This window comes from Dendrobates tinctorius, unplaced genomic scaffold (genome assembly GCF_039654945.1).
Source record: "Dendrobates tinctorius isolate UK_male_01 unplaced genomic scaffold, ASM3965494v1 ptg000156l, whole genome shotgun sequence".
NCBI lineage: Eukaryota > Metazoa > Chordata > Amphibia > Anura > Dendrobatidae > Dendrobates > Dendrobates tinctorius.
In genome coordinates, this window is record NW_027361823.1 from 4,162,501 (window position 1) to 4,188,747 (window position 26,247).

The following is a 26,247-nucleotide window of genomic DNA, read 5'->3' on the forward strand; positions in this document are numbered from 1 at the left end:
TTATTCCCTATGAGGGGGGCAGTATTATACCCTATGAGGGGGGCAGTATTATACCCTATGAGGGGGCAGTATTATACCCTATGAGGAGGCAGCATTATACCCTATGAGGGGGTGCATTATTCCCTATGAGGGGGGCAGTATTATACCCTATGAGGAGGCAGCATTATACCCTATGAGGGGGTGCATTATACCCTATGAGGGGGTGCATTATTCCCTATGAGGGGGGCAGTATTATACCCTATGAGGGGGGCAGTATTATACCCTATGAGGAGGCAGCATTATTCCCTATGAGGGGGGCAGTATTATACCCTATGAGGGGGTGCATTATACCCTATGAGGGGGTGCATTATTCCCTATGAGGGGGGCAGTATTATACCCTATGAGGGGGGCAGTATTATACCCTATGAGGGGGCAGCATTATTCCCTATGAGGGGATGCATTATTCCCTATGAGGGGGGCAGTATTATACCCTATGAGGGGGGCAGTATTATACCCTATGAGGGGGGCAGTATTATACCCTATGAGGAGGCAGCATTATTCCCTATGAGGGGGGCAGTATTATACCCTATGAGGGGGTGCATTATACCCTATGAGGGGGGCAGTATTATACCCTATGAGGGGGGCAGTATTATACCCTATGAGGAGGCAGCATTATTCCCTATGAGGGGGGCAGTATTATACCCTATGAGGGGGTGCATTATACCCTATGAGGGGGTGCATTATTCCCTATGAGGGGGGCAGTATTATACCCTATGAGGGGGGCAGTATTATACCCTATGAGGGGGCAGCATTATTCCCTATGAGAGGATGCATTATTCCCTATGAGGGGGGCAGTATTATACCCTATGAGGGGGGCAGTATTATACCCTATGAGGGGGGCAGTATTATACCCTATGAGGGGGTGCATTATACCCTATGAGGAGGCAGCATTATACCCTATGAGGGGGTGCATTATTCCCTATGAGGGGGGCAGTATTATTCCCTATGAGGGGGGCAGTATTATACCCTATGAGGGGGCAGCATTATACCCTATGAGGGGGTGCATTATTCCCTATGAGGGGGTGCATTATTCCCTATGAGGGGGTGCATTATTATACCCTATGAGGGGGGCAGTATTATACCCTATGAGGGGGGCAGTATTATACCCTATGAGGGGGTGCATTATACCCTATGAGGGGGTGCATTATTCCCTATGAGGGGGGCAGTATTATACCCTATGAGGGGGGCAGTATTATATTCTATGAGATGGCTGCCTTATATTCTATGAGATGGCTGCATTATACTATGTGAGGGGGCTGCTTTATATTCTATGAGGGGGCTACCCCAACTCCTGCTACATAATTAAGACATGTACAACCTTATACCCGGATATTAGCGTGTTTTACCGCATAATTGGTGGTCTGGTATTTAACTCTATGCAGCTACATAGTGGGCCCCAAGAATGATTTTCTCTGGTGGGCCCAAGGTGTTCCAGTCCGACGCTGCCTTCCTCCTAGGGAGTGTGATGTCATGCTTGGGAGCAACGAAGGATCTCTCTAGCAGGTTAACTGATTGGGCGGCGTTATTCCCACGAGTCATGACCCTCCAAACAGCGTTCATGAAGGCAAATTGTTTGTTTTACGTGGGCAGTATGGTTGCAAAGCTGAACCTTAAAGGAATGTCCAGAAGGGCACCACCAGGAGTGGAGCCTACGGTTAAATTCGACTCCACCTGGGAAACCTCAACCATGCCAGCTACAGAACAGATGCACACATTGCAAGCTTAATTCCGTTAACGAACGAGACTCCGTCATGCCCCGCGGTCCGAGTCCGGCTTACTAGAGGGACACGTGAGGCTCTGGAACATGAGATTGGCCAATAACTGGTGTGTCATGCCCTTACATGTCCGTGGCTGCATGTGCGCTACACTGAAAAGGCCAGCGTTTGTCGCTTACAGGTGCAGATAACCCGCTGAACAACGTTAGTGATGGGGATCACTGATTACAATTATTACCCGCGAACAATGATTTCCCAGTAAGTGCAGGTCAACTGCAGTTACGGAATTAGGCCTAACCGTCATTCCTGAAAAAATGAAAAACTTACGTGTGCAAACCACAGGTGCTGTAGCTTGCTTAACAGCTCGCCAGCCGTTCTCACGCCCAGTATGGATTACACGTGATTGCACAAAGGTTAGAAAGGGTACCGTATCCCCAGATAACATGTATGGATAGCGTACACATTCAAAATATATGTCTCAGGAGGCAGGTTCAGACGGTGTTAGGCCCAGTATGGATTGCACGTGATTGCCCAAACGTTAGAAAGGGTACCGTATCCCCGGATAACATGTATGGATAGCGTACACATTCAAAATATATGTCTCAGGAGGCAGGCTCAGACGGTGTTAGGCCCAGTATGGATTGCACGTGATTGCACAAAGGTTAGAAAGGGTACCGTATCCCCGGATAACATGTATGGATAGCGTACACATTCAAAATATATGTCTCAGGAGGCAGGCTCAGACGGTGTTAGGCCCAGTATGGATTGCACGTGATTGCACAAAGGTTAGAAAGGGTACCGTATCCCCAGATAACATGTATGGATAGCGTACACATTCAAAATATATGTCTCAGGAGGCAGGCTCAGACGGTGTTAGGCCCAGTATGGATTGCACGTGATTGCACAAAGGTTAGAAAGGGTACCGTATCCCCGGATAACATGTATGGATAGCGTACACATTCAAAATATATGTCTCAGGAGGCAGGCTCAGACGGTGTTAGGCCCAGTATGGATTGCACGTGATTGCACAAAGGTTAGAAAGGGTACCGTATCCCCGGATAACATGTATGGATAGCGTACACATTCAAAATATATGTCTCAGGAGGCAGGCTCAGACGGTGTCAGGCACAGTATGGATTTGACGGCCCAGATTACACAGCGGAGGAGCAGGGAGAGGTAAAGATTGCAAATGCTGGGGCCCTGCCCAAGCAAGGGGGGCCCACTCGTGGGCGTCGGTACTGGCACTGGGCCCCTCATAGTACAGCGGTGTGTCTGACGGCGGGTGTGCACCACCACCGTCAGAGACACTTGATTGCACTATGAGGGACCCTGTGCCAGTGCCCGCGCCCAAGAGTCGGCCTACCCACCTGTCCAGGGCAACGGCACTCGCACGGTGTCGTGCGCTAGGTGGTGACCCCGGCCATGGGGGGGAGGCAGCACAGTTAGGGAGTTTTAGAAAGTGGCATATGTTGATGTTGGACATTCAGCTGATGCAAAAGGCGAAATAGGTCAAGTCCCAGGAAGAGGTGGACCAAAGCAAGCCATTTTTCTGTCACCCTATGTGTCATCAGGGGAAGGTGGGACAAAATCCTTGGAAACCCATGCATGGTTCATTTTAATGAAGGTTAGATCATCCACATTTTGGGTTGACAGACGGGTCCTTTTTTCTGTCAGGATTGATCCAGCTGCACTGAAGACTCTTTCCGATAGCACACTTGCAGCTGGGCAAGCGAGCTCCTGTAAGGCATATTGGGCCAATTCAGGCCAGGTGTCCAGTTTAGCGGCCCAATAGTCAAAGGGGAATGACCTGTGTGGGAGAACATCGATATGGGAGGAAAAGTAGTTTGTAACCATAGTTGACAACTGCTGTCTCCTGTCACTTTCCATCGATGCAGTATTACCAGTTGTGTGAGCGGTATTTGAAAAATCAGTCCGCAACATTGTCATGAAACCCCTGTCTCCAACGCCACTTCTGCTGTGTGCACCACGAACACCTCTGCCAAGCTGCCCCCGGCCCGTACGGCTCGTGTGAGAACCATCACCGCTGCTGTGTGCGGGGAACGCCTCAAGCAACCGATTTACCAGAGTTGCTTGTTTATTAGCCAATATTAGGTCAAGGTTCTCCTGTGGCATGATGTTTTGTAATTTGCCTTTATAGCGTGGATCCAGGATGCTGGCCAACCAGTAGTCGTCATCGTTCATCATTTTGGCAATGCGGGGGTCCCTTTTTAGGATCCGCAAGGCATAATCTGACATGTGGGCCAATGTTCCCGGTGTCAATGATGCACTGCGAGTGCTGGTTGGAGGAGCACTTTCTGGCAAATCCACATCCCTCCAGTCACGCACAAACCCTGTACCAGATCTTGCCACGCCAACATTTTCACTTGCCCCACGAGATGCATCCTCCTCCCCTAAGTAATCATCCCCATCATCATCCTCCTCCTCCTCTTCTTCCTCCACCTCGTCCAGGAGAGGTCCCTGAGCAGACAATGGCTGAATGTCATCAAGGATTCCCTCCTCCTCTTCCTCCTCATCAACATTGGCTGCAGACGCCTGCTCCTTAAGGTGCGTCAAAGTTTGCATGAGCAGACGCATAAGTGGGATGCTCATGCTTAGGATGGCGTCGTCTGCGCTTACCAACCGTGTGCATTCCTCAAAACACTGAAGGACTTTACAGAGGTCTTTCAGCTTCGACCACTGCACACCTGTCAACTCCATGTCTGCTCTCAAAGTGCCTGGCCGTGTATCCTCCCACAAATGCATTATGGCCTGCCTCTGCTCGCACAGCCGCTCCACCATGTGCAGGGTGGAGTTCCACCTTGTTGCAATGTCGATAATGAGGCGGTGGTTGGGAAGGTGGAGCAATCGCTGCAGCTTCTGCATACGAACGGAGTGTACAGGCGACCGGCGGATGTGCGCGCACAGTCTTCGCACCTTCTGGAGCAGGGCTGTTAACTCCGGATAATTTTTGAGGAAGCACTGCACCACCAGGTTCAAGGTGTGAGCCAAGCAAGGTATGTGGCTGAGTTTTGAAAGGGCTATGGCTGCCACAAAATTACGGCCGTTATCACTAACTACCTTGCCTGCCTCAAGATGTACACTGCCCAGCCATGACTCAGTTTGTCGCTTCAAGTACTCGGCCAGCACCTCGGCGGTATGTCTGTCGCCCAAACACATCATCTGCAACACAGCCTGCTGACGCTTTCCACTAGCTGCTCGATAGGGGGACACATCGTGTGCAACAGTGGCAGCTGCAGATGGAGTGCTCGTACGACTGCGCTCTGTGGACGAGCTTTCGCTTCTGGAGGAGGAGGAGGAGGGTGGAACGCCTACAGCCAACTGTTTCCTATACCGTGGGCTAGGCAGCACTGTCCCACCACCGCTGTCCCCTGTGGACCCTGCATCCACCACATTAACCCAGTGCGCAGTGATGGACACGTAACGGCCCTGGCCATGCCGACTGGACCATGCATCAGTAGTGAGGTGCACCTTTCCGCTCACTGACTGCTTGAGTGCATGGACAATGCGGTCTTTCACATGATGGTGGAGGGCTGGGATGGCTTTGCGAGAGAAGAAGTGGCGACTGGGTAGGTCATAGCGTGGTACTGCATAGGCCATGAGTTCGCGGAAAGCTGTGCTTTCCACCAACCGAAAGGGCATCATCTCAAACGAGATTAGTTTGGCAATGTGGGCGTTCAAACCCAGTGTACGCGGATGAGAGACTGAGTACTTTCTTGACCTACTCATAGTGTCTGGGAGGGTGAGCTGGACTTGAGAGCTGCATATGGTGGAAGTAGCGGTAGACAGGGCGGACTGAGAGAGGGTTGATGATGGTGATGGAGTTGGTGTTCTTTCTGATGGCCTAGAATCAGTCTTTCGTTGATATAACAGTGGGATTCCCTGACTGCTGTGGCCTTGCAACGACACCTCAACATTTGCTGCTGTGCTAACCGGTGGGCTTACAGTGGGGGAAACAATGTAGCGTTGCTGACTACCTTCGTTGTGATCAGTTGCACATGTGGCACTTGAGGTTTGGTGTTGTGTCCACGCTTGCAAGTGCATGCTGGTTAAATGTCTAAGCATGCAACTGGTATTCAAATTTTTCAGATTTTTCCCTCGGCTAAAGGTCTTTGCGCACTTCTTACAGATAACCTTGGCCTGATCATGAGGATTTTGTTCAAAAAAGTGCCACACTGCACTCTTCCTACTTTGGCAGACATTTTGCGGCCTAGCACGCTGTGATCTTTTGACCCTCTGGACAAGCTGTCCAGCAACTCTTTTGATGTTTGGAACCTGTCTTTGGAGTGCTCCGGGCCTGCCAGATAACAGCTGTTGCGATGTCGATGTCTGCTGTGGATGCTCCTCATCTGAGCTATTGGAAGCAGCACCCTCTTCCCACAATGGATGCCAATCTGAGTCAACAACTGGGTCATCCATCACCTCCTCTTCTATGTCATGTGCAACTTCCTCTGTGTCACCGTGTATGGTGGTATAGTGTGCGGGAAGGGGCACCTGAGTCTCATCAGGGTCAGAATCTGTCTCTGTACACTGCGAGGACAATGTAGTGCTCTGAGTGAATGTACCAGCAGAATCATCCATCAGCGGCTGTGCATCAGTGCACTCCATGTCAGATTCATCTTGGCCTGGGTAATTCACCATTTCACTTGATAATCCAGGCATGGTATGTGAAAACAGCTCCATGGAGTAATCAATTAGTAACAAAATAGACACCACAGTAGGAGAATAACAAAATATTGTACCAATCTTTACATAATAAAATAATATAGAATCAAATAATACACATATTAAATTACTCCTTGTATGTCATAGATTTGAATGGAAACCATTCGATACTATAGTAAGAACAAACCACTATGTGTGGACAATCCAAAAAATATATAAAGACAATGGGACTAGAATATGTAAAAAAAAATTATTTAATCTTTAATAAATCCGATTTAGGCAATCATAAAATTATGTAAAAGCAAGTGCCAATGGCATACCGAAAAAGAATTATACAATCACAATATACATGAATATGATCATTCATGAGGACTGTCAAATAAGATGTGTAGCAATGTAATAGTATATCTCCATATCACACACAGATATTTATAAAGGATTAAGTGCATAAAGGTATAAACAATATGTGAACTAAAAATTATATATAACCAATTACCACATACCGCAGCAGAGTGATTCTACCCACAATTAGGTTGTAAACTAGTATAAAAGTCCATGTTACTAATATGCCATAGTGGTGAACAAACCTATAACACAGTGTATAACCATATAATAATACTCAAAACTGTGTGAACCAATATAAATATTGCATACCCGTAGTGTGGAGACAGCCTCAAGGTAATGCCCGGCACTCCCCGACGCGCGTTTCGGAACCAGCGTCCTTCGTCAGGGGTGACGCTGACGAAGGACGCTGGTTCCGAAACGCGCGTCGGGGAGTGCCGGGCATTACCTTGAGGCTGTCTCCACACTACGGGTATGCAATATTTATATTGGTTCACACAGTTTTGAGTATTATTATATGGTTATACACTGTGTTATAGGTTTGTTCACCACTATGGCATATTAGTAACATGGACTTTTATACTAGTTTACAACCTAATTGTGGGTAGAATCACTCTGCTGCGGTATGTGGTAATTGGTTATATATAATTTTTAGTTCACATATTGTTTATACCTTTATGCACTTAATCCTTTATAAATATCTGTGTGTGATATGGAGATATACTATTACATTGCTATACATCTTATTTGACAGTCCTCATGAATGATCATATTCATGTATATTGTGATTGTATAATTCTTTTTCGGTATGCCATTGGCACTTGCTTTTACATAATTTTATGATTGCCTAAATCGGATTTATTAAAGATTAAATAATTTTTTATACATATTCTAGTCCCATTGTCTTTATATATTTTTTGGATTGTCCACACATAGTGGTTTGTTCTTTCCATGGAGTAATCAGTAGTATGGCCTGCGTCATCCTTCAATCTTGGTTGGGGTGAAGGACACAAGGAAAGGTGTGGTTCATGAACATGAGCCTCCAATGACGACTCAGTGCTTTTACTTTTTACAACTGAAGAAGAGGAGGCGATAGAGCTGGAGGCTGAGTCAGCAATGTAAGACAAAACTTTTTCCTGATGCTCTGGCTTTAAAAGCGGTTTGCCAACTCCTAGAAAACTAAGCGTTCGAGGCCTTATGTAGCCAGACGATGACGCAGGCTCAACACCTCCTGCATTCGGTCCTATTTTGCTCTTGCCACTACCATCAGATCCACCACCAACACCATCATTACCAGCTGCCAACCCCCGCCCAATTCCACGGCCTCTTCCACCAGCCTTCCTCATTTTTGGTAGAAATGTAGACAAAATCCAACAAACTATATAGTATGTAAAACAAGGTACAAGGTGTCTATAGGACGGGAGATTTTGAATTTCTGCACACACTTTTGGACACTGGACACTTTTGGATTGTGTGAGGCCCAATGAATATCTGAGCGCTATGTGACAGGCTCGATGGCACAGCTGTGACCTAAGTGACTAGAGGATAAGGGAGATTTTGAATCTCTGCACACACTTTTGGACACTGGACACTTTTGGATTGTGTGAGGCCCAATGAATATCTGAGCACTATGAGACAGGCTCGATGGCACAGCTGTGACCTAAGTGACTAGAGGATAAGTGAGATTTTGAATCTCTGCACACACTTTTGGACACTGGACACTTTTGGATTGTGTGAGGCCCAATGAATATCTGAGCGCTATGTGACAGGCTCGATGGCACAGCTGTGACCTAAGTGACTAGAGGATAAGTGAGATTTTGAATCTCTGCACACACTTTTGGACACTGGACACTTTTGGATTGTGTGAGGCCCACTGATATCTGAGCGCTATGTGACAGGCTCGATGGCACAGCTGTGACCTAAGTGACTAGAGGATAAGTGAGATTTTGAATCTCTGCACACACTTTTGGACACTGGACACTTTTGGATTGTGTGAGGCCCACTGATATCTGAGCGCTATGTGACAGGCTCGATGGCACAGCTGTGACCTAAGTGACTAGAGGATAAGTGAGATTTTGAATCTCTGCACACACTTTTGGACACTGGACACTTTTGGATTGTGTGAGGCCCACTGATATCTGAGCGCTATGTGACAGGCTCGATGGCACAGCTGTGACCTAAGTGACTAGAGGATAAGTGAGATTTTGAATCTCTGCACACACTTTTGGACACTGGACACTTTTGGATTGTGTGAGGCCCACTGATATCTGAGCGCTATGTGACAGCCTCGATGGCACAGCTGTGACCTAAGTGACTAGAGGATAAGTGAGATTTTGAATCTCTGCACACACTTTTGGACACTGGACACTTTTGGATTGTGTGAGGCCCAATGAATATCTGAGCGCTATGTGACAGGCTCGATGGCACAGCTGTGACCTAAGTGACTAGAGGATAAGGGAGATTTTGAATCTCTGCACACACTTTTGGACACTGGACACTTTTGGATTGTGTGAGGCCCAATGAATATCTGAGCACTATGAGACAGGCTCGATGGCACAGCTGTGACCTAAGTGACTAGAGGATAAGTGAGATTTTGAATCTCTGCACACACTTTTGGACACTGGACACTTTTGGATTGTGTGAGGCCCAATGAATATCTGAGCGCTATGTGACAGGCTCGATGGCACAGCTGTGACCTAAGTGACTAGAGGATAAGTGAGATTTTGAATCTCTGCACACACTTTTGGACACTGGCCACTTTTGGATTGTGTGAGGCCCAATGAATATCTGAGCGCTATGTGACAGGCTCGATGGCACAGCTGTGACCAAAGTGACTAGAGGATAAGGGAGATTGGATTGCTTTTAAAAAAGCAGTTTGCGGAGCAGTGGGTAAACAGCAATGCCAGCCTGTCAGGAAGCCTTAAAAGGCAGCCCAACAACCAACACTACTGATACACCACAATATAGCCTCCCCTTGCACTGCACACACAGTGACTGGTGTGTTGTGCAGGCCAAATTGCTATCAGCAGCAGAAGCAGTTTTTTTTTCTTCTCAGCAGGACAAAAAAAAAAAATTGGGCTTGCTTTTAAAAAAGCAATTTGAGGCCCAATGAATATCTGAGCGCTATGTGACAGGCTCGATGGCGCAGCTGTGACCAAAGTGACTAGAGGATAAGGGAGATTGGATTGCTTTTAAAAAAGCAGTTTGCGGGGCAGTGGGTAAACAGCAATGCCAGCCTGTCAGGAAGCCTTAGAAGGCAGCCCAACAACCAACACCACTGATACACCACTATATAGCCTCCCCTTGCACTGCACACACAGTGACTGGTGTGTTGTGCAGGCCAAATCGCTAGCAGCAGAAGCAGTTTTTCTGTCTTCTTCCCTGCCTAACGCTCTCCCTACAGAATCAGCAGCAACCTCTCCCTATGCTAAGATCGGCAGAAGTAAGATGGCGGTCGGCGTGCACGCCTTTTTATACCCCCTGTGACGCCCACCAAAGCAAGCCAATCACTTGCATGCCCTTCTGAAAGATGGTGGTGACCCGTGCCTATGTCATCACATTGCCCAGAGTGTCCGTGGATCCTGATTGGCTGAAAAAGAGCGCAAAACAAACTTTTGAAACGCGACTTTGGCGCGTAAGTCGCCGACCTCGTGGCCGACCTCATCCTATGGTCGGGTTTCGTTTCATGAAACCCGACTTTGCCAAAAGTCGGCGACTTTTGAATTTTTTCGACCCGTTTCGCTCAACTCTAGCAGCAGTAAAAGAAAAATATGTATGAAGCAGGGACGCACGCTGGGCGGCCTACAACCAGACATGGCTGAAGGACACACTACACAGCGTGAGCTGCACTCACACAGCCCTTGCAGACAGCTGTGAACAGCGCTGCTAGGCAAAAGAAAGCTACAGTGGTTGATTTTGTAGCCTGGGTAAAGCACAAGATTATTTTGACAATCGCTATCTCTAACTGTCCCTCACAGTCTTCAACAGCAGCCTGTCCCTAACTGAATTCACAGCAGAGTGAACCAGAAATGGCGGCTGCGGCAGCTTTTATAGTGCATCATGACATCATTTCAGCAGCCAATCACAGCCATGCCATTAGTTAACATGCCTACATGCCTAACAGGATGTGCCCACACTTCTTAAGATTCCCTTTGGCTGAATCAAAGCAAACTGGCTCATAGCATTTTAGGAACTTCCGATTCCGGTATCCGATATGCTAAAAGTATCGGAACTCAGTATCGGAATTCTGATACCGCTAATATCGGCCGATACCCGATATTTGCGGTATCGGAATGCTCAACACTACTCAACACATGCAGATAAATAATGACTTAACAGAGATTCAATTTCAATGCAGCAATCACACTTACTTTCCAATATAGTCATGCAGATATATAAATGGTGCAGTGACTACTGAATTCCAACTTCTGCTTAGGCCTCTTTCACACATCCGTCTGTCACCATCAGTCAAAATCCACTGTTTTGCTAAAAAAACGGATCCGCCATTTTTCTTGGCGGATCCGTTTTTTTCCCATTGAGTTATGTTACCGGCGGATCTTGATGGATGTTCATCCGTTGGATCTGTTTTTATACGGATCCGCCACAATTTGGGCATCCGCCGACTTGCCCGGACGGACAAAGAAACTTTTTTTTGCCGTCCGGATCCGCATTTTACAGTGCACATGCCCAGAGTAATTGACTCAGCCAGAAATTTAACCGTAAACTCGGTTTTGGCGGCTGAAAAATCTCTCTCTCTCTCTCTTTCTGCCTTATCCGGATCCGTCAAAATGACGGTCCGGTGACACCCGTTTGTTTCAATCTGCCAACGGATCTGCTTTCCGCCATTTTGGCGGATTTCAACTGAGATAAAAAACGGATGTGTGAAACAGGCCTTAGATGCACAGTCCTTATCACACAGCTATCTGAAGTTGAGGCTGTGGTTTCTCATAAACAGGAGCTTTGGCTTCCTTACCTGCTCCTTCAGCTTTCCAACACTTGTGCACAAAATGTCTCCTCTACCAAGCCCAGGACCCAGTCATGTGGTCTAAACATGTGACCTTATGGCTATATATGGAGAGCAGGTCTGCTTTTTTAACTCTTTACAACCTCCTGATAGCAGAACAGAATGAGTATAACACTATACATATATAAACCACTTCTGTGTACTATACTTTCAGGTACATTATCTGCAAAGGGAATTGTAAACATTGTGCAAATATAATAAGCTGTATGTATATCAAAAGGTATGTATATCAAAAGCGGTGGACAATTAAGAAGTGGGAAGATATGTGGTCACCCTGGTTGGATACTCCTAGGTTGGCACCTTCTGCTTTAACATGGCTGAGAGCGCTGAGGAGGATGTAATGAGATCCTTAGATCAGCATTACACTATGGTGAATGTTACTGCAGAGGTGGCTCTTGAGGTTACACTAACAGCTTGGGATGTGGAACGGACATTACAGGTGTTAAGTACCCGTTTAGAAATTTGATCATCTGCAAAGGAGAATTATGGCCGTGAGGAGACTAAATACACCAGGAGACAGAGGCTTTTGTTAGGTGGGTGTGGGACTATGGGGAACTTTATGAGTTTCTAGACTGTTTATGTAATATGCTGTTCAGGAATTATCCTGTTTTTGATGAAATGTCTTCAGGATTTTGAAAATGTTCAATAAAAATTTACCTGATCAAAAAAATATATAATGAGCTGGCTGATATATATGCCTAATCTTAAAGGCACATACACTACAACTTTGGGACATTACATCTACACATCCTTTACACCACTTCATCTGAAGCTTGCCTGTAGTGAAACCTCCACCAAGGGGAGCTGGTGAGGGAAGAGAGGTTACACACTAAAAGTAGCAACACTGAGCCACCGCACAGGTGTCACAGGTAATGAGAGAATGGTCAGACGAACCAAGTCAGAAACAATCAGGAGCAGATGTACCAGAAGTAGCAACAATACACGTAGTAAAAATGCAAAGCCGAGGGTTAAAAGGCTAAACATGAGCGCGGGGTCCAAAAACGTGAGATGGAAGACGTTGTCGGGGTACAAGCCGGGGAATCAAAAGCCAGACAGAGAATGTAGCAGCAGAGACGAATACCAAGAGACGGGGTCAGAGATCAGTCTGGGTCATACACGTGGATAAAAGTCAAAGGCAGGAGGATCACCAAGGTACAAGGGTCAGAGGCTCTAGACTGGAAGCTTGGGCTATCACTAACACTGGTCAGCAGACTGTGATGGACTGAAATAGCCCAGCTAGCTCCAGAACAAGGCCTAGGAGATTAACCCCCGCATGACCAGTCCAGAGAGAAGACAGCAGAAAATAAACTCCAAACTGGACCATGACAGTACCCCCCTCTCAATGGGGGGCCACAGGACCCCTAGGCTTCCCTGGATGATGAGCGTGAAAGGCCCGGACCAACCGATCCGCAGGGACTGATGCGCCGGCACCTGTGACCGGTCCTCAGGACTGTACCCTTTCCAATGGACCAAGAACTGAAGTGAACGGCGGAGCATACGAGAATCCACCACCTGTTCCACCTCGTACTCAGTCTGGCCATCTACCACAACAGGTGGCAGGCGTGAGGGAGACTCATCAGAGGAAGGCACCGATGGCTTCGGAAGCGCCTTATGGAACACATTGGGGATCCGCAACAACGGAGGCAAAAGGCCAAAGGATTAATCATCTCTAAAATTTCATACGGACCAATAAACTTGGGACCCAACTTAGCAGAGGGAATTCTCTGCCTTATATTTTTGGTGGATAACCATACCTTATCCCCCACCCGATAAGCCCCACAGAACGTTGTTTATCCGCAAAAAATTTATATTTGCCCTGAGCCTCCTCAATGTTTCTCTGAACCTCCCTCCAGACCTCCCCCAACCGCAGAAAGGCCGAATCAGCCCCTGGACACCCCGAATCCAGCAAGGAAAACTCACCAAAATGAGGGTGAAACCCATAGTTGCAGAAGAACGGAGAAGTACCAGTGGACTGATTGACATAATTATTGAAAGCGAATTCCGCTATAGGTATCGCAGAGCACCAATCATCCTGTCTAGACGTGACAAGACACCTTAAAATCTGTTCCAAAGACTGATTGGTCCTTTCTTTCTGACCGTTGGTGTCGGGATGGTAGGCCAATGAAAAGGTCAGACTGATGCCCAGCCTTTTACAAAAAGCCCTCCAGAATTTTGACACGAATTACACCCCTCTATCAGACACCACACTGACAGGCACACAAATGCAACCGGATCACATGCTCAATGAATAGTTTAGATAGAGTCTCAGCATTAGGAAGGCCCATTAATGGTACAAAATGTGCTTGTTTACTGAACCTATCAAAAACTACCCAGATCACGGTTTTGCCATTAGAGGGGGGAGATCGGTGATAAAATCCATGGACAGATGAGTCCACGGCCTATCCAGAATTGGCAGTGGCACAAATTCCCCGGCCAGCCGGTTGTGGGAGGTTTTTGCGCGGGCACAAGTTTCACGCGAGGATACAAACCCGGTGACGTCAGAAGTCAACGAAGGATACCAGAACAGCCTAGTAATGGCTTTATGCATGGGCCGAGATTCCAGGATGCCCACTCAGAGCCGAGTCGTGGAACTCCTGAAGCACCCTTAACCGATTCTAGACAGGCACAAAAAGCTTATTTTCAGGTATGGATGAAGGAGCAAGAGAGTTAGACCTCACAATTCTCCTGTTCCAATCTCGGGGACACCAAAGCCACCACCACCCCATGCTGAAGAAGGAGGAAGAAGGCTCAGGAGGTGATACTTGATCTAGGCTGCAAGACAAGGCATCCACCTTCACATTTTTGGACCCTGGTCTGAAAGTGATGGAAAACTGAAATCGGGAAAAAAAAAGGGACCACCTTGCCTGTCTCAGAGTTAAACGTTTGGCGGACTCAATGTAAGACAGGTTCTTGTGATCTGTAATGACAGTGATACGATGGACAGCCCCCTCCAAAAAATGCCTCCATTCTTCAAATGCCAATTTAATGGCCAACAACTCCTGGTTACCCACATCATAATTCCTCTCTGCAGAGGAAAGTTTTTTTGAAAAGAAGGCTCAGGGTCTTAAGTTAGTTAATGTGGTGGGCCCCTGGGACAACACAGCCCCCCACTCCCACCTCAGAGGTGTCCACCTCTATGATAAATTTTTTGTGAAAAAAGTAAAATGTTCATTTTTTTCCTTCCACATTGCTTTAGTTCTCTTGAATGTGGTTTTGCACACCTTGAGGGGTGCAGTTTTTAAAATGGTGTCACTTTTGGGTGTTTTCTGTTATATTGACCCCCCGAAACTCACTTCAAATGTGAGGTGGTCCCTAAAAAAATGTTTTTGTAAATTTTGTTGGAAAAATGAGGAATCGCTGGTCTTTTAACCCTTATAACATCCTAACAAAAAAAATTATGTTTCCAAAATTTGCTGATGTAAAGTAGACATGTGGAAAATGTTATTTATTAACTATTTTGTGCGATATGGCTCTCTGATTTAAGGGCACAAAAATAAAAAGTTTGAAAATTGCAAAATTTTTGCCAAATTTCTGCTTTTTTCATAAACAAACGCAAGTAATATCAAAGAAATTTTACCACTAACATGAAGTACAATATGTCACGAAAAAACAATCTCAGAATCGGTGGGATCCGTTGAAGCATTCCAGAGGTATAACCTCATAAAGTGACAATGACAGAGCCAATTTGGTACTTAATGACCAAGCCAATTTTTACTATTCTGACCACTAAGGGGTTAATATTTATTTGTGGAGTGAACTTGCTTTGTTTTATTTTTTTCAGTATGCATCAGGACACCACCGGATATGTGTGTCTCCTAATCCAGCCCGCCAAGAAAGAGGATGCTGGATGGTATACATTGTCAGCAAAGAATGAGGCCGGGATTGTTTCTTGTACAGCGAGACTCGACATATATGGTAGGATCAATGCAGGCAACGTGCTGAGATTAAAAACCAGAAAAGCAAAAAATAAACAAATTACATGAAGACATGCTTAATTTATTAATTTTCCAAAGTTTTTCCCTTATTTTCTTGTTTTTGTTTACTTGGTGTTTTTTTTTTTTTTTAAATAATGCACAAGAATAGTTTACATCTTACCATGACTGAAATGAGTGGTGCGTCGGCTGCCTTATTTCTGCTGCTCATGTATGTGAAATGTCAGCCGAAATGAACAATTTGACCATCTGGGTACTCTAAGCAAATGATACTTCACGATGACATACAATAAACTGCGATCTGTCATCTTGAATACAATTGAACGGATGCTTTTTTGTCAAATACATACAGATGCATCTTACAAAATTAGTATATTATCAAGAAGTTAATTTATTTCAGTCAATACATAAAGTGAAACTCATATATTATATAGAGTCATTACAGAGTGATCTATTTCACGTGTTTATTTCTGTTAATGTTGATGATTATGGCTTACAGCCAATGAAATTCCAAAAGTCATTATCTCAGTACATTAGAATACTTTATAACACCAGCTTGAAAAAATGATTTTAAAATCCGAAATGTTGGCCTACTGAAATGTGTATTCAGTAAATGCACTCAATATTTAGTCGGGGCTCCTTTTGCATCAATTACCGCATCAATGCGGCGTGGCATGGAGGCGATCAGCCTGTGGCACTGCTGAGTAGGATGAGCGAGTATACTCGTTCCTCTGGTTTTTCGGAGCATGCTCGGGTGATCTCCGAGTATTTTGGCGTGCTCGGAGATTTAGTGTTTGTCGACACAGCTGCATGATTTGCGGCTTCTAGACAGCCTGCATACATGTGTGGAATTCCTAACAAACAGGTAATCCCCACATGTATTCAGCCTGTCTAGCAACCGCAAATCATGCAGCTACGTTGACAAACACTAAATCTCCGAGCACGCCAAAATACTCGGAGATCACCCGAGCAACGAGTAAACTCGCTCATCACTACTGCTGAGGTGTTATGGAAGCCCAGGTTGCTTTGATAGCAGCCTTCAGCTCATCTGTATTGTTGGGTCTTGTGTCTCTCATCTTCCTCTTGACAATACCCATAGATTCTCTAAGGGGTTAAGGTCAGGCGAGTTTGCTGGCCAGTCAAGCACAGTGATACTGTTGTTTTTAAACCAGGTATTGGTACTTTTGTTAGTGTGGACAGGTGCCAAGTCCCATTGGAGAATGAAATTTTCATCTCCAAAAAGCTTGTTGGCAGAGGGAAGCATGAAGTGCTCTAAAATTTCCTGGTAGATGGCTGTGTTGGCTTTGGTTTTGATAAAACACAGTGGACCTACACCAGAAGTTGACCCAAACCATCATTGATTGTGGATACTTCACATTAGACCTTGGAAATCAAGGTCCCAGAGTCAGGAGGAAGAGTGGAGAGACACACAATCCAAGCTGCTTGAGGTCTAGTGTGAAGTTTCCACAATCAGTGATGGTTTTGGAATCCATGTCAGATTACATACCAAACACCTGCTGAATGATTGCCTTTAATAAAATTGCATCATACTCATACATTATAATGTCTTATCTTTTACAGCTCAGTGGCATCAGCAAATCCCCCAGCCAATTAAAAAGATTCGACCCGCTCCTTCTAGATACTCAACATTCTCTTCTACCAGCATGGATATATTCAACTCTTACCCAGAAACGCCACTGAGTTTTTTGTCACAAGCTCGCGATGTGGTGGAAAGTGAGGAGCTGTGAATTCAACTGGCTGCAGTAAAAATAAAACTGTGAAGAAATTAACGCCGGAAAGTTTACAAATAATTTTTTCATTTTTTTTTAATAACCTATTTAGTTTTCTGCCCTTGTTCAATTGTAACAATGTGGAAAGTGTTTAAACTTTTTATTGACGGATGGGCAAGGTAGGCACCATAGCCCAGCCAAAGAGTGAGAAGGGGTTGAAGCATATTTGTCATTTGTATAACTTGCGCGCACCAGTAATACACACCGACGTAGGAAGCGGTGTCACTGACAGTGTGATCTGTTTGATCTGCAGGACCCTATTTAATTATTTATGTTTGTAGGCAGTAAAAAGATCAATAGATGTTCTATTAATATTAAACCATGTATCATTTGTATTTACCGGATTCACTGTTATGTAGTGAGACTGACACTGTAGATGCTTTAAGTTATTTGTGCCATCGCCCGGTATTTAAATCCTTCAAAGCTTGTCTATATTGAGAGGAAACGTAGATTATTCTGGAATAAAGTGACAACAAAGTGCATATTATTAGACTCATTTCATGATCATCTGGTTTCCAGCCAACAGCCATAACTTTTGCATTAATATTTTATCTGTGTTGTTATTTGTAGCTATTCAGGTGACATTCTTGTCAATGCAAATACTACAAAGTTGGGAAATCCCTGTGTTCTGTCCCCGCATGAGGCGAATGAAGATGTGGCTGTTGAATAGGGGCTGGGAGAGGTCCTACCTTCGTTCCTTAATGCAGGGCAGACAGGACCATGTTGCTCAGCGTCCGGAGAGATGATGCACACCAGGGATTGTACAGTCCAGACTTGTTTAATTGGAAATCTGGACATACAGCGTATGAATGGTAATACAATAGGTTCTCCAGGTTTGCAGAGTGTTAACAAAGTGGTCGAAAAACTGATGCCTTTCACAGCTCGGTATAAGCATGTCTCTCCCAGAGAAAGTGAAACTAACAATGGCTGCTAGAAGGAGGAAGAGAAGACCTGAGCCTTGACCCGGAAGTGGAAGGCATGCATGAGGATTAATAGCTGCAGGCTGCTATATAGAAAAAAGACCAGCAGGTGGCAGCAGAGCAAATGCAAGACAATTATACACAGAATGGAAATAATACAATATAGAAACCATATAAGCATAGCTTAGACGGAACAGCACACCCTGTTTTTGTTCTTCATGTAAAGTGAAACTCTTTTTCCTTGCAGCTAGGGGGGGTTCATACCTTTATTGCTTTGGTACTGTTTTTAATAAACATGTATATTTCACTCTGAAACACTGTACCGTTTCAGGGAAATACTGTACATCAAAACACAGCTGGGGAGGAGGTGACTAGTCCAAAGAGGTATGTCACCGCTGGTATCTTCTCGCCATCTCTCAGCTAAACCAATGGGTCTCTATTAATCAGTGGGATTAGTCACTTGAGCCCCCAGACATGATTTCATCTATTTTCTTTCCAACACAATATTTCAGAGTAAAACATACATGTGTCTGTAATGCATGACAAAAAATAGTAGTCAGCTCACCTTCCAGGAAGGACAAATCGGTGTGAAAACCACTTGTGTTCACATAGGAACCCAGGCAGACATTGTTTGGTCAGTGTGTGGTGCAAGAAATGTAGAAACTCCAGGCTGGTATCCAGGTCAGAAATGGAAGATAGGTCCATGAGGACTTGGCTTAAGCATCAATGAGAAAATGTTAAAACATAACTTTTAGGCTATGTTCACACGTTCAATATTTGATGAGTTTTTTACCTGAGTATTTGTAAGCCAAAACCTTTAGTGTGTGATAAATACAAAAGTGGTGACGTGTTTCTGTTATACTTTTCCTCTGATTGTTCCTCACTTGGTTTTGGCTTATAAATACTTAGGTAAAGAACTCACTAAATACTCAACGTGTGCACAAGACCTGGCTGTGCAATTAAAAATACGGTGAAAAAAAGATTAAAGAACTTGTCCTGCTGTAACCCTTTCTTGAACTAAATGTTTGTCCCCAATAAAATAAAATAGCCTATACTCACCCCCAATTCTGAAGCGTTTCCATTGATGTCAGCACTTGCGGTCCTGGGGCTCCCGTGCAGTTGTTGTGACATGTGACCCCAGCACCCAATCAGCGCCGGCTTCACTGTCCCCACTTTCATTTGGATTGAACATGAAGGAGAAGTTTGGGCTGCAGCTGATCTCTTACTCCCTCTTCATATTCAATACATAAGAAGGTGAGAATAGTTGTAAGATGCCAAAGCGAGGTAGTGAGCTTTTGTTCCAACTCGCTTTGACATCCTACAGACGACACATGTCCCAGTCCCGTGTACTGCTGCTATGTGGCTTACATCACACTTACATCAGGGCGGCTAGGCTCTTCTGACTCCAGGAATCCCTCTTCTGGAACAAGAGTAGCAATCAATCCAAGAGACACTAGGTTCATAAAAGCAACCAAACTTCTATTTGGTGACTGGTAGTATTTACAGGCAGGTGTAGAGGATAAGGCCCAACGGGTTGTCATCTTTCCCACAGGCACTGGACACAACTTCAGCCCTGGTTAGTGTTGAGCATTCCGATACCGCAAGTATCGGGTATCGGCCGATACTTGCTGTATCGGAATTCCGATACCGACTTCCGATATTTTTTCAATATCGGAAGTCGGCATCGGAATCGGAAGTTCAAAGTTGATTGACAGCCGAAATGACGTCATCATGATGCGCGGTCATTTCGGGCCTTCCGGGGGTCTCTGCCGGCCTGCCGGGGGGCTGTGTGGACTGCCCGGGGTCTGTACCGGCCTGCCGGGGGGCTGTGCCGGCCTGCCGGTGGTCTGTGCACCCTGTGGGGGTCTGTACCGGCCTGCCGGGGGGCTGTGCCGGCCTGCCGGTGGTCTGTGCACCCTGTGGGGGTCTGTACCGGCCTGCCGGGGGGCTGTGCCGGCCTGCCGGGGGGCTGTGCTGATGTCCGGGGGTCTGTGCAAGCATCGTCCGATGGGACTATAAGTCCCATCTGGCGATGCCTGCTACCATGACAGTGATTGACACATTAGCCAATGATGGGACAGTAGTAGTCCCATCATCCGGCTAATGTGTTAAATGTTAAAAAAAAAAAAAATACTACATACATACTACATGCATGCTACATACATACTACATGCTACATACATACTACATATATACTACATGCATGCTACATACATACTACATACATACTACATATATACTACATGCATGCTACATACATACTGCATGCTACATACATACTACATACATACTACATACATACCACATATATACTACATACATACTACATGCATGCTACATACATACTACATACATACTACATGCATGCTACATACATACTACATGCTACATACATACTACATATATACTACATACATACTACATGCATGCTACATACATACTACATGCTACATACATACTACATATATACTACATGCATGCTACATACATACTACATGCTACATACATACTACATACATACTACATGCATGCTACATACATACTACATGCTACATACATACTACATGCTACATACATACTACATATATACTACATGCATGCTACATACATACTACATGCTACATACATACCACATACATACTACATACATACTACATGCTACATGCTACATACATACTACATATATACTACATGCATGCTACATACATACTGCATGCTACATGCATGCTACATACATACTACATACATACTACATGCTACATACATACCACATATATACTACATACATACTACCTACAATACATTCATACAATACATACATAGACATACAGTACATATAACATAGAGTAACATACTTACCAATACTTGTCACATTGTTCCCCGAAGCCATTGTCTTTTACGGAATAAATATTAACATAACAAACCACAAAAATACTCACCCACGATCCGAAGCAGTCCACGAGTGTGTCCCACGACGATCTTGGGTAGAGAACTGCAGCATCAGCTGATGCTGCCGTTCTCTACGGGCTGCAGGAATCCAATGACGGAAGGTAGGTATCCTTCCGCACTGTATTCCTCCGCCACTTAAAAAAAAAAAGGCCCTAGTCTCACTTTATGCCATTGCTGCGTGGGAAATTCCCACACAGCAATGGCATAAAGTGAGACTAGGGACTTTTTTTTTTTAAGTGGCGGAGGAATACAGTGCGGAAGGATACCTACCTTCCGTTATTGGATTCCTGCAGCCATCCCACGCAGCAATGGCATAAAGTGAGACTAGGGCCTTTTTTTTTTTTAAGTGGCGGAGGAATACAGTGCGGAAGGATACCTACCTTCCGTCATTGGATTCCTGCAGCCCGTAGAGAACGGCAGCATCAGCTGATGCTGCAGTTCTCTACCCAAGATCGTCGTGGGACACACTCGTGGACTGCTTCGGATCGTGGGTGAGTATTTTTGTGGTTTGTTATGTTAATATTTATTCCGTAAAAGACAATGGCTTCGGGGAACAATGTGACAAGTATTGGTAAGTATGTTACTCTATGTTATATGTACTGTATGTCTATGTATGTATTGTATGAATGTATTGTATGTAGTATGTATGTAGTATATATGTGGTATGTATGTAGCATGTAGTATGTATGTAGTATGTATGTAGCATGCATGTAGCATGCAGTATGTATGTAGCATGCATGTAGTATATATGTAGTATGTATGTGGTATGTATGTAGCATGTAGTATGTATGTAGCATGCATGTAGTATGTATGTAGTATGTATGTAGCATGCATGTAGTATATATGTAGTATGTATGTAGCATGTAGTATGTATGTAGCATGCATGTAGTATATATGTAGTATGTATGTAGCATGTAGTATGTATGTAGTATGTATGTGGTATGTATGTAGCATGTAGTATGTATGTAGCATGCATGTAGTATATATGTGTTATGTATGTAGCATGTAGCATGCATGTAGCATGCATGTAGTATGTATGTAGTATATATGTGGTATGTATGTAGCATGTAGTATGTATGTAGCATGCAGTATGTATGTAGCATGCATGTAGTATATATGTAGTATGTATGTAGCATATATGTAGTATGTATGTAGCATGTAGTATGTATGTAGCATGCAGTATGTATGTAGCATGCATGTAGTATATATGTAGTATGTATGTAGCATATATGTAGTATGTATGTAGCATGTAGTATATATGTAGTATGCATGTTGCATGCATGTAGTATATATGTAGTATGTATGTTGCATGTAGTATATATGTAGTATGCATGTTGCATGCATGTAGTATATATGTAGTATGTATGTTGCATGTAGTATATACACTCACTGGCCACTTTATTAGGTACACCTGTCCAACTGTGTGTTAAGACTTAATTTCTAATCAGCCAATCACATGGCGGCAACTCAGTGCATTTAGGCATGTAGACATGGTCAAGACAATCTCCTGCAGTTCAAACCGAGCATCAGTATGGGGAAGAAAGGTGATTTGAGTGCCTTTGAACGTGGCATGATTGTTGGTGCCAGAAGGGCTGGTCTGAGTATTTCAGAAACTGCTGATCTACTGGGATTTTCACGCACAACCATCTCTAGGGTTTACAGAGAATGGTCCGAAAAAGAAAAAAAATCCAGTGAGCGGCAGTTCTGTGGGCGGAAATGCCTTGTTGATGCCAGAGGTCAGAGGAGAATGGGCATACTGGTTCGAGCTGATAGAAAGGCAACAGTGACTCAAATTGCCACCCGTTACAACCAAGGTAGGCAGAAGAGCATCTCTGAACGCACAGTGCGTCGAACTTTGAGGCAGATGGGCTACAGCAGCAGAAGACCACACTGGGTACCACTCCTCTCAGCTAAGAACAGGAAACTGAGGCTACAATTTGCACAAGCTCATCGAAATTGGACAGTAGAAGATTGGAAAAACGTTGCCTGGTCTGATGAGTCTCGATTTCTGCTGCGACATTCGGATGGTAGGGTCAGAATTTGGCGTAAACAACATGAAAGCATGGATCCATCCAGCCTTGTATCAACGGTTCAGGCTGGTGGTGGTGGTGTCATGGTGTGGGGAATTTTTTCTTGGCACTCTTTGGGCCCCTTGGTACCAATTGAGCATCGTTGCAACGCCACAGCCTACCTGAGTATTGTTGCTGACCATGTCCATCCCTTTATGACCACAATGTACCCAACATCTGATGGCTACTTTCAGCAGGATAATGCGCCATGTCATAAAGCTCGAATCATCTCAGATTGGTTTCTTGAACATGACAATGAGTTCACTGTACTCAAATGGCCTCCTCAGTCACCAGATCTCAATCCAATAGAGCATCTTTGGGATGTGGTGGAACGGGAGATTCGCATCAGGGATGTGCAGCCGACAAATCTGCGCCAACTGTGTGATGCCATCATGTCAATATGGTCCAAAATCTCTGAGGAATGCTTCCAGCACCTTGTTGAATCTCTGCCACGAAGAATTGAGGCAGTTCTGAAGGCAAAAGGGGGTCCAACCCGTTACTAGCATGGTGTACCTAATAAAGTGGCCAGTGAGTGTATGTAGTATGAATGTAGCATGTATGTAGTATGTAGTATGAATGTAGCATGTATGTAGTATGCATGTTGTATGTATGTAGCATGTATGTAGCATGTTATTTTTTTTTTTTCTTTTTACATTCAACACATTAGCCGGATGATGGGACTACTACTGTCCCATCATTGGCTAATGTGTCAATCACTGTCATGGTAGCAGGCATCGCCCGATGGGACTTGTAGTCCCATCGGACGATGCCTGCACAGACCCCCGAAGCCTGCACAGACCACCGGCAGGCCGGCACAGCCCCCCGGCAGGCCGGCACAGCCCACCGGAGCCTGCACAGACCACCGGCAGGCCGGCACAGCCCCCCGGCAGGCCGGCACAGACCACCGGAGCCTGCACAGACCACCGGCAGGCCGGCACAGCCCCCCGGCAGGCCGGCACAGACCACCGGAGCCTGCACAGACCCCCTGGCAGGCCGGCACAGCCCCCCGAAAGGCCCGTACAGACCCCAGAGAGGCTGTACAAGGCAAAAACAGGGTTTTTCTTATTCCGATACCGGAAGTCCCATAGACTTGAATGGGACTTCCGGTATCGGAATCGGCGATACCGATACTTTTTTTTAAGATCGGCCGATCCATTCCGATCCGATACTTTGAAGTATCGGACGGTATCGCTCAACTCTAGCCCTGGTTCTTGGTATAGGTAGAACATTCCTTTTACTATCTTCTTTAGCTCTAGGGAATCTTCTCATCTTCTAGCAGTATATCTGGATTCCATCTCACTCCACCTCTTAGAGTTTGAGTCCATTTTCCACCCATCTTCCAGGATCCAACATGAGGAAATAGCTCTCTTCAGATGAGAACCACTCCCCCCAGGGGCGGATTTCACCAAGCCCCGGATCATCCAACCTAATCAGTAGTGTATGTGCCTTTCTCTTTGGGCACCAAATCACCACAGCCATTTTTAGCAGCCAGCAATTCACAGTCCAGTTTTCAAATTGTAATCTACAGGGAACAAAAGCAAAGCAATTCTTCGCTCCACACAGCTCGGGGCCTTTACTACTTGTTGGCAGGCCTGCCGCTGAAGATGTTGTATTGGCGGCAATGGATCATGCCGACTACGCCAAATGTAGGGTCGAGGGCTGGGCTGGGCTGAGCTGAGCTGAGGCGATGATTTGGTGGTTCTGCTGATGTTAGTGTAGATAGGCGGGGATGGTGTGCTGTGCTCAGGTGATACAGATCCAACAGGGCTGGGGTGGGTGACCCACCTCTTAGCGCAGACAGACGGGAGGCTGAGACAGGAAAGTGTATGCAACAGGTCCGCGCTTTAGTCTCCAACTCCTTTAACCCCTTAACCCCCAAGGGTGGTTTTGCACGTTCATGACCGGGCCAATTTTTACCATTCTGACCACTGTCCCTTTATGAGGTAATAACTCTGAAACGCTTCCATGGATCCTGGTGATTCTGACATTGTTTTCTCGTGACATATTGTACTTCATGATAGTGGTGAAATTTAATTCATATAACTTGCGTTTATTTGTGAAAAAAATGGAAATTTGGCGAAAATTTTGAAAATTTCTCAATTTTCCAACTTTGAAATTTTTATGCCCTTAAATCACAGAGATACGGCACACAAAAAACTTAATAAGTAACATTTCCCACATGTTTACTTTACATCAGCACAATTTTGGAACCAAAATTTTTTTTTTGTTAGGAAATTATAAGGGTTAAAAGTTGACCAGCGATTTCTCATTTTTGCAACACCATTTTATTTTTACGGACCACATCACATTTGAAGCCACTTTGAGGGGTCTATATGATAGAAAATACCCAAAAGTGACACCATTGTAGAAACTGCACCCCGTAAGGTGCTCAAAACCACATTCAAGAAGTTTATTAACCCTTCAGGTGCTTCATAGGAATTTTTTGAATATTTAAAAAAATGAACATTTAACTTTTTTTCACAAAAAAAATACTTCAGGTTCAATTTTTTTTATTTTACCAAGTGTAAAAGGAAAATTTGGACTGGAAAAGTTATTGTGCAATTTGTCCTGAGTACGCTGATACCTGATATGTGGGGGGGAACCACTGTTTCGGCGCATGACAGAGCTCAGAAGGGAAGGAGCGCCGTTTGACTTTTTCAATGCAAAATTGGCTGGAATTCAGATCGGATGCCATGTCACGTTTGGAGAGCCCCTGATGTACCTAAACAGTGGAAACCCCCTACAAGTGACCCTATTTTGGAAACTAGACCCCCAAGGAACTTAT

General features: G+C 45.1%; 1 protein-coding gene across 1 annotated transcript in view; it reads left to right on the top strand.

Moving 5' to 3' along the window:
* The window catches only part of MYPN (myopalladin), a 355,731-nt gene extending 337,725 nt beyond the window's left edge, over positions 1 to 18,006 (top strand). The window contains exons 20-21 of the mRNA XM_073548140.1: positions 15,584 to 15,717; positions 17,316 to 18,006. Of these exons, the coding sequence (XP_073404241.1) occupies positions 15,584 to 15,717; positions 17,316 to 17,482 (301 nt within the window). The 3' untranslated portion in view covers positions 17,483 to 18,006. The remainder of the gene's footprint in view (positions 1 to 15,583; positions 15,718 to 17,315) is intronic.
* Positions 18,007 to 26,247: the final 8,241 nt, after the last annotated feature.